General features: G+C 43.2%; 2 protein-coding genes across 2 annotated transcripts; both read left to right on the top strand.

Moving 5' to 3' along the window:
- Positions 1 to 505: 505 nt before the first annotated feature.
- On the top strand, positions 506 to 5,990 carry LOC123166556 (disease resistance protein RGA4-like). The gene is made up of 6 exons (XM_044584360.1): positions 506 to 1,296; positions 2,173 to 4,304; positions 4,441 to 4,638; positions 4,837 to 4,965; positions 5,097 to 5,292; positions 5,966 to 5,990. The coding sequence occupies exons 1-6, from the start codon at positions 506 to 508 to the stop codon at positions 5,988 to 5,990; spliced, it is 3,471 nt and encodes a 1,156-aa protein (XP_044440295.1).
- Positions 5,991 to 6,612: 622 nt separating this feature from the next.
- Positions 6,613 to 9,618, top strand: LOC123168009 (disease resistance protein PIK6-NP). Its single transcript, XM_044585872.1, has 2 exons — positions 6,613 to 7,479; positions 9,266 to 9,618. The coding sequence occupies exons 1-2, from the start codon at positions 6,665 to 6,667 to the stop codon at positions 9,432 to 9,434; spliced, it is 984 nt and encodes a 327-aa protein (XP_044441807.1). The 5' UTR covers positions 6,613 to 6,664; the 3' UTR covers positions 9,435 to 9,618.
- The last annotated feature ends 466 nt before the right edge of the window (positions 9,619 to 10,084 follow it).

Below are 10,084 nucleotides of genomic sequence, written 5' to 3'. Positions count from 1 at the left end.
GCATCAGTTATTAACCTGGACTGGAGATAACTAAGGGGGTGTTTGGTTCAGAAGTCCTAGGACTTTTTCTAGTCCCAGGGACTAATCAAAAAAGACTCTCTAGTAGAGTCTTTTTCTAGTCCCCGTAGAAAAAGTCCCTCCCGTTTGGCTCCTAGGGACTTTTTCTAGTCTCTGGGACTAAAAAGTCCCTGAACCAAACACCCCCTAAGCTTCAGAAGCAGTCAAATGAGCTTGCAGCTAGCTGGGCCAAATGGCGGTAACACTTATGGCTGATATTACCGAAGTCATCAGATACTCTTGATTAATAGTATGAAGCTAACAAGGTGTGGTCCACAGTATAGACAAAAATGAGCTGCCACGAGGATAAAATTGCACTCCAGTTGCTAGTTGCGTTGCTGGACCATTCACGAGAAGAATTCATGGGAGGACAGGGAAGGGGAGAATCAGTATTAATAACAGTTCTGATTTGATCAATCAAGAGGGGGGAGGGGGTGGGGTGGTGGAGATGGAAGTTGCGGTCGGCACTGCGGCCGGTAAGATCGCGCCTAAGCTCTTCGATTTCTTAGAAACAAATCGCAAGCTGCGTCGGGAGCTGGAGCATGACATCGAGTACATCAAAAGGGAGTTTGTGATGCTTTCTGCTGTCATTGAGGAAGATGGTGATCATCCCCCGTGGAGTGGCAACCAGGTGCATAAGGTCTGGATACAGATGGTGCGTGACTTGTCGCATGCCATTGAGGACTGCATCGACCACTTCATACACCGCGTCACACTCCATCCTAGTGCGTCCTGGATCCATCGGCGGTTCCACCGGGTGAAGACGGTGAGAGCCCGTAACAAGTTTGCCGCAGCCATCCGCCGTCTCAGGAAGAGATCAGAAGATGCATCCAAGATGAGAACAAGCTACACCACCAACAATGATGGTGTCAAATCCAATATTAATACCCTGGGGTCTGATGAGCAGGAGATGGATATGGGCACCTCTGTGGGTATGGACGAGCCCCTGGATGAGCTTATGGAGCTCATAAGGGAAGGCCAACAACCCAAGGAGGAGCACAAGCTTAAGGTGATATCTGTTGTCGGATTCGGTGGTATAGGGAAGACTCGCCTTGCCAGGCAAGCCTACAATGATACAATTGAGAAAACCCAATACGAAGCATGGGCTTGGGTTCATGCTGCTGACAAAGGCGCAGAGGATGTTCTCAAGGAGATACTCCGGAAACTTGGCGCCATCATTAGTGGTGGAGGTCTCAGCAAGCTCCGCAGAAGCCTCAAACAGTGCCTTGGGAACAAGAGGTATATAAATAGGATTGGTATTTTCTAATAAAATGCATCTTTTATTTTAGCACAATTAACTTTATCTTAGCTTCACATGCAGACTATGCCAGATGAAATGTTTTGGCTCATGTAAATGTGACAGTACAACTAAGTCATATGCATGGTTAAGAGTACTAAAACCTACCACTTTCTTCTTATTATTTCCCTCCATTTCCGTGCATTCCTTTCATAAGGGAAAAGAACATCCACAAGCAGGAAGTAGGCAAATTAGTAGTACCTCTGTATATTACTTTTGTCCTAATTCAAATTGTATGGGGTTTGACCAAGTTCATCGAAAATAATATGAACATTTTAAATAACAAGTATACATGATGTAAAATCAATGATGAATCATCTAATGGTAGAATTGGTATTGTAGATGTTAATAGATTTTCCTATGAACATGGTCAAAGTATACAAATTAAGTTTGACTTAACACAAAGCCAATATGCAGAATAAATAAAAATAGAGGGAGTAGAAGAACATCTTCATGCACGGGTACAAAGCTTAAAATTAATACATGATCTGACCGATTCCAAATCAAGGATGTTGAACACAGACACTGCAATACTAATCCTAGACACGCAAGCCTTGTGCTACTAGAAAAAGAAGTCCTCCCATAGAAATTAATCCAACAAAAATTAAGGCAAGGTGCGAGCACTGAGATGAATATAAAGCTATGTTTCTCTATTACTAGATTCTTGTGGAGGGCAACCATCCGAAGATCCTAAAGATTTGAGATCCTTATGAGAGTGTGAGAAGCGATCAATTTCCTTGCTATATTATGTGCTACTGAGACTTCGTTTGTGTGAAGAGCGACTGTATTGTATACTAATACGCTTTTGTCGTTTATAGGTTCTTCATTGTAATCGATGACATGCGCAAGGTATTGTGGCATGACGTCAAAGAGGCCTTCCCTGTAGTTGAAGGGGTGAGCAGCAGAGTTGTGGTGACGACAACCATTCAGTCTGTGGCAAATGCATGCAGCTCTGCTCATGGTCATGCATACGTGATGAGAACTCTTGCCGAGGAACATTCAAGACAATTGTTCTTCCAAAAAGCATCCCTGAAAGAAGATTCACCACAACCTAATGATCATACGCAGCTCGGTACTTCAGAAGCACTAATGAAATGTGATGGCCTACCACTAGCTCTTGTTACGACTGCTCAATTCTTGCAAAGTAGAGGTGACCCAAGAAAGTGGGCAAATCTGTGTGAAAACCTCGGTGGACATTTGGAGACAGAGGATACCTTAGCAAGTATGAATCGTGTGCTCATCCGCAGCTATGGTAGCCTTGGTAGCCAAGATGTCAAGACCTTCTTGCTATATCTGGGTATTTACCCAACTGGCCATCCAATCCGGAGAGGAATCCTGATACGGAGATGGTTAGCTGAAGGGTTCATCAATCAAGACCATAGACGCAGTGCTCTCTGTGTCGCTGTTGAAATTTTTGATAAGTTGGTTGACCGGAGTATCATTCAGCCTATCGATGCCAGCAGTAGCAACAACAACAGCGTAGAGGTGAAGAAATGTCAAACTCATGGCATGATGCTCGAGTTCATCCTGCACAAGTCCACGTGTGAGAACTTTGTCACCTTGTTATGTGATAAGGATCCCCAACCCAGGAGTAATATTCGTTGGCTTTCTCTGCAACATAAAACTGCTGCAAAGGCCAAAATGAACCCAAAGGATCTACGTCTTGTCCGGTCTCTGACAATCTTTGGTAAGGCGCACAGTTCTATGTTGGACTTCTCCAAGTATAAGCTGATGCGAGTTTTGGATCTTGAAGAATGCAAAGATAAGATGGGGGATAGACATCTCAAGGATATATGCAACAACTTGTTGTTGATCAGGTACCTAAGCCTAGGGGGTGCTATTACAGTCACAATGCTTCCAAAGGAGATCAAGAAGCTCAAATTGTTGGAGACACTGGATGTAAGAAGAACTAATATAGAGATTCTGCCCACAGAAGTCATGAAGCTGCCATGTTTAGTTCATCTTTTTGGGAAGTTCAAGCTCCAAGAAGGTGTAGGACACTGGAGAATGCTTAAGCTGCAGACTTGGTTGAGAAACAAGAGCAAAATGGAGACCATGGCAGGATTTGTTGTGGGCGAGGACCAAAAAATGCCACAACTCATCGATCATATGGAGCACCTGACAAAGTTGAAAATATGGTGTGAGTCCACCTCCGATGTAAGCGTCAACGTAAATTGTCTCTCAACAGCCATCAAGAGGTTCATTGAGAGAAGCACCAATCTGAACAAAGCTCATTCGCTCTCACTGAACTTCAACGCCAGATGGCCTCAAGACTTGTTGTCTTTCACCCTAGAGAAGGACAAACTCCACTATCTCAGATCACTCAAGCTGCAAGGAAACAACATATGCAGCCAACTACCTTGGTTTGTTACCAATCTATATCTTGTCACTAAACTGTGCCTGTCATTCCCTGGTCATAACTTGGGCGGCCACATTCTTGATGCCCTGAGCAAAGTGCGTGGCTTGGAGCACCTGAAGCTGATTGCAACTCAAATGGACAAGCTCATCATCAGACAAGGTGCATTCAGAATCCTGCAAAGCTTATGCATCATGGTGGAAGTCATGACTGGGCTGGAAATCGAAGAGGGTGCTGTGCAACACCTTGACTCGCTCCAGCTGCTATGTAAGGATCTAAACGGCTTTAGCAGCACGACAATCCATTCCCTGCCACTTCTTAAGGAGGTTGCTCTCCATGATGAACTGAGTGACCGAGTAAAACAGGACTGGAAAGGAGCAGCAAAGAACCATCCAGGACGTCCCAAGGTCTTGTTTAAACTGAAGGGAAGTGAGCTTGCTGCAGGAACTAGCACTGCAGCAACGACTACTAATACTTTGGCTCAAGAGGTTGCTATTGGAAGCGAACCTGCGGAGAATTTTGAAAGCCCTGCGGCACCACCTACTGATATAACGGTATCAACACCACCTGGTGACATTTCTACTGAAGAGTCTGGTAAGCAAGTGTTGTTGCATGTGCATCTTATTTGCTTAAGTGCTATTTTGGTTAGTTCTTCAGGTGTGTTGAGATATGTGCATATACTTACCCTTCACGCCGGAACATTACATCTTTTTTGTCTTCTTTTCTGCAGTAGAAATTGCTACTTCGGAGATTGGAAGTGAGTCAGCTATGGAAATTAGCCATGCGGCAACAGCTACTGACACGATGACCCAAGAAGTTGGTGTGGGAAGGGAACCTGCACAGAATTCTGAGAGTCATGCGGCACCACCTACTGGTATGATGTTATCAGTGACAATGCCTCCCAGTGTTGTTTCTAGTGACGAGTCTGGTGAGCAAGTGTTGTTGTGCATCTTATTTTCCTTAATTACTACTCCCTCCGTTCCAAAATAGATGACTCAATTTTGTACTAACTTTAGTACAAAGTTGAGTCATCTATTTTGGAACGGAGGGAGTACTTTGATTAATTTTGGGGTGCATTTGAGTTATATATAAACTCTTTCTCCACGCTGGCATATTTATTGTGCAGTACCAGTTGCTACCTTTGAGATGGGAAGTGAGTCGGCTCCGGAAATTAGCCCTGCAGCAACAATTACTGATACGATGACCCAAGAGGTTGCTACAATAACGCCCCAGGCTATTTCCAATGGAGAGTCTGGTGAGCAAGTGTATCATGTGCATCTTATTTTCCTTAATTACTATGAAGTATTTGGTTAATTGTTGGTGTGCGTTGAGTTATTTCTCTCTTCATGAAGGCACATAAATTTCTTATTGCTTATTATTGTGTAGTACAAGTTGCTACTTCCGAGATGGAAAGTGAGACTGTAGCGGAACTCCCTGTAGCTCCAGGTACCACCGATGATACGACGTTATCGCTGAATCACAACGCATTTGCAAGTGCACAACAAGAATATCCTGGTAACTACTTATTTGTTGTTGTCAGTGATCTTATTCTTGTTAGTGAAAATGGCCTCCGCCCCACAATGTAAGACGTTTGCAAGCTTATGTTAGCTTGCAAAAACTTCTTGCATTGTGGGACGGAGGAGTAGTACTTTGGTTTGGGTATTAGTGTTGACTTATGTATACTCCCTCTTCACGCACACATGTGACATCATTTATTGCCAGAACAACTTGACGGTGATGGTCAACATGATGATCATGAGACAGAAGATGCAAATAACTTTCATGAGCCAAATGATCTTGTTAGTGAAAATGGCCTGAGCAGTAATATGGCAAGTTTTAAAAACGAGATGGAAGGAGTGGCAGTTTAAGAGGAGCAACGTGCGGAAGATGGCACGCAGGTAATTTACACAAGCCAACTGTCTAAAAAAATTCTGATGCTCTCATAGTGACGTAGCTAGTAGAACCGAGGTGAAGTTAGGAAGTAGGAGTAATATTCTTGAGGTAAATAAACCTATTCAAGAGATAAGTGATACCGAAGCTGAATATTCGTGGCATGTAGTTAAGTGCACACTGAATATTCAGCGGTCCAATTTCTTTCAGTGATGCATGAGCTGTAAAGTTTAGCTTCGTTTAGCTTCTTTAAATATATCTATGTTTTGTAGTGCTACAGAAACTGTGGACCACTTGTTGCACACTGAACCTTCAGTTTTTTTTTCATGTTCGTTCTAATGGTTTGTTTGGTTCAATTTCTGAAGATTGCTGGAGATATTAGAAATTTGATGGTTGTTGGACTAGTTGCTTTATTTTGGACTATTAGGAACATGTAATATACATTGTGTTACCAGTTTCTAACGGTGGATTGGATTGGATCCTCAGGTGTTGCTGCGGGGTGTAGCAAAGACAGGCTGCTAGAGCTATGGACTCTGTCTCCTGAAGATAATGAAATGCTTCCAACAAGTTCCTCCTCTCGGTACTTTTGCTTCTAATAACACATGAGTTTATTCTCATGCATGTCAATTCGGTGGGCCTTCTGCCGTTGCAGAGTTCACAATGTAATGTACTATGTTGTTGGACAGAATGTATGTTTGGTCCTGGTCAAGACTTTGACATGTCTGAATTTCAGAGAACATTTATGTGGCCCTTGATTCAGTTACAGGATCATATATCTGTATGTTGCTTACTACTCCCCCCGTTCCTAAATATTTGTGGGCACCCTGTACTATCCTATCCATCCACAAATTCGAGTAGTTATCCATCCACAGGCTGCCCACACTCATTCCCTTATCACAAAAGGAAAGGAAGCATTATTGTCCACATAAATTCGAGTAGCTGGCTTATCCATCTGTAGTCTGTAATATCCTATCTATAAAGACTCTAGCTAGCCACTCATCCCCTCATCACAAAAGGAAAGGAAGCATTATTGCACCCGAAAACCCAGCTGCTCAGAGCGAGCAATGGACCACGCAACAGGTGCCATGGGCAGCCTGCTCCTCAAGCTCGGTGAACTCCTCAAGGAGGAAAACGAACTGCAGAAGGGCATCAAGGAAGACGTCCAGTATCTTCAAAGAGAGCTGAGGAGCATGCACGCTGCCCTCCGCAAGGTCGGGGACGTGCCACGGGACCAGCTCGACGAGCAAGTCAAGCTCTGGGCAAACGAGGTCAGTGATCTTTCATATAGAATGGAGGATACCATCGACAAGTTCCTGATACGTGTTGAGGGCCCTGAGCTTGACGACAAGCCGCACAAGCTCAAACAGCTCGTGAAGAAGATGTGTGACTTGTTCACCAAGGGTAAGGCGCGACATGCCATCGGAAAAGAGATCAAAGGCATCAAGGCCAGCGTCCAGGAGGTGGCTGCCCGGCGTGACCGGTACAAGGTCAAAGATGTGGTTCCTAATCCAACTGGCCAAATCATGGTTGACCCTCGCCTATCAGCTCTGTACGAGGACCGGAAAGAGCTCGTTGGCATTGATGATTCATTGAATGAGCTAACCGAGAAGCTGAGTGACGGGGATGGTGATCTGTCCAAGCAACTCAAGATACTCTCTGTTTTTGGCTTCAGAGGCCTTGGCAAGACAACTCTTGCCAAAGCATTGTATGATAATGGCCACGCGCAGTTTGATTGCAGCGCTTTTGTTCCGGTAGGACAGAACCCTAGCGTGAAGAAAATTCTCAATGACATACTCAATGAAATTGATGGGAAAAAGTGCTTGGAGTTGGATGAAAGGAAGCTAATCAACAAACTCCGAGGGTTACTCGAGAACAGAAGGTACCCACCCTATTATGTAATTCAAATTCATCAAGTAGTTTGAGACGGTCCATAAATTTTGTTTGAGATATTATACACCAGAGAAGGGTTTGCATAGACTATGCTACTTCTATACTTTTTGAAAATATAGTGAAATATCATGTTTCCGTAACTTCTTTGCTATCATTTGGTTGGATAGCTACTGACTGTCAGCCGTTCTGCCATTATATATATATTAGAACTCCCTAAAATAGGTGTGAACAAAAAAATATGTGATACATAAAATTCTTTAATTTGAGAATTTTGATTTATCGATGATGAAATGAAACCAACTTGATAAAAATAGGCGCCTAAGTCTCTCATGCAGTTTTCCTTATTCCAAATTTAGATTCCTAAACGAGGAGGCTGGCTTCCATACATCCTAATTTTTAAAATATATTGTACATACTTAGGCGCCTTACAAAATAGTTTTCACTAATTTATGATAACCCTTGCGTTGTGAATGTCAATGATAGGTACTTCATCGTTATTGATGACATATGGGAGACGGAAACATGGGAAATAATCATGAACGCTTTCGTGCGTAATAACTGTGGAAGCAGGATAATTACAACTACTCGTATACTCGAAGTTGCCACAATGACCGGTGAAGTATACGAGTTAAAAACACTTTCTCAAGATTTAACCAATGAATTATTTCATAGAAGAGTATCTATTGGCGAAATAAAACGGCCTAATCATCTGCCAGTAGAAGTATACAATAAAATTTTACATAAATGTGGAGGTGTAGGTTCTTTTGGCAAGGAGATGGTGAAAAGAAAAAAAAATATAGGCTGGCCAAATGGAGTGTGGTTTGTAGGCCGAAAGACCAGGGCGGCCTCGGTATTCATGACCTGCAGGTCAAGAATGAGGCCCTACTTAGTAAATGGTTGTTCAAACTTCTTACTGAGGATGGTGTTTGGCAAACCATGCTGCGCAATAAGTATATAGGCCAAAAGGCAGTGTCTCAGGTATATTGGAAACCTAGAGACTCACACTTTTGGGCCGGCCTAATGGCGGCAAAGAAACATCTCTTTCACTTTGGGTCTTTCGCGATAAAGGACGGGTCGGAGATTCGTTTTTGGGAAGACATCTGGCTAGGCAATGCTAGCCTCCGAGAACAATACCCAGCCTTACACAACATTGCACGCGATAAGAATAATACTATTGCGCAAGTGCTCAGCTCATCCCCGCCAAATATTTCGTTCAGGCGGGATTTGATTGGCACCCGACTTATGTCATGGAATAATCTATTGTCCCGTCTGGATTTGATTATCCTGACACAAGGTCGTGATGTGTTTCGCTGGAACCTTACTACATCGGGATATTTCACAGTAGACTCTATGTATCGTGCACTCACGCATTCTGAGGTACCGGTGAGTAATAACAAAAAAAATTGGAAAGCGAGGGTACCACTTAAGTCCAAATATTCATGTGGTATCTCCGTAGGGGAGTTGTGCTAACAAAAGACAACCTCGCACGACGCAACTGGTCGGGAAGTAAGAAGTGTTGTTTTTGTACTCATGACGAGACAATTAAACACCTCTTTTTTCATTGTATGTTTGCGCGTTCTACGTGGTCAGTCATCCAAATAGCATCAAATTTGTATCCGCCCATAAGTGTTGCCAATATTTTTGGTCATTGGCTGGACGGTATTTCAAATAGGTACAAAACGCTAATAAGGGTGGGAGCGTATGCCTTACTATGGTCGCTTTGGCTATGTAGAAATGATGTTGTTTTTAATGACAAAATTGTTTCTCCTTTGCAGGTTATTTTCCGTTGTACGCACTCGCTTCGTACGTGGTGTACGCTACAACGAGCGGAGTACCAACCGTTGTTCAAGGCGGTGTGTACGATGTTGGAGCAGGTGGCTACGGAGGTTTTTTCCCAACATGGATGGCAGCGTAATCTCCGGCTCGGTCCACCATCTCTTTTAACATAGGCATAGTCTCGGTCTATGGACTCTATGGTTGCCGAATTGTCGGTCTTTTATCTTTCTGTTTATCAGACTACTGGTGTTTGGCTGTGTGCATCCTAGTTATGCAGAGGCCGGGTGATACTCTTAATGCTTTGTATCACTTTGATGCTATATTTTGAGATAATAAAAGCGCCATTTATCAAAAATAATGTGGAGGTGTACCATTGACTATAATCACAATAGCTAGTTTGCTTGTCGGTAAACCTGTGGAGCTTTGGTCTAAGGTATACACTTCAATTGGTTTTGGGCATGAAGAAAACAAAGACGTGGAGAACACGAGAAAAATACTTTTATTTAGCTATTATGATCTACCTTGTCACCTAAAGACTTGTTTATTGTATCTGAGTATATATCCTGAAGATCATCTGATTGAAAAAAATAGTTTGATGTGGAAGTGGGTCGCCGAAGGTTTTATCCGCGAGGAACCAGGGGTAGGACTATTCGAGATTGGTGAGAGGTACTTCAACGAGTTGGTAAATAAAAGCATGATAATGCCGGTAGAGGAGCCCCTGCATGTTGGCACCATAACTGGATGCCGCGTGCATGACATGATGTTGGATATGATATGCCTATTGTCAAAGGAAGAAAACTTTGTTACTGTATTGGATA

Source organism: Triticum aestivum, chromosome 7D (assembly GCF_018294505.1).
Source record: "Triticum aestivum cultivar Chinese Spring chromosome 7D, IWGSC CS RefSeq v2.1, whole genome shotgun sequence".
Lineage (NCBI taxonomy): Eukaryota > Viridiplantae > Streptophyta > Magnoliopsida > Poales > Poaceae > Triticum > Triticum aestivum.
The sequence above is the reverse complement of the archived record's forward strand: the minus strand, read 5'-3'. Positions and strand labels throughout refer to the sequence as shown.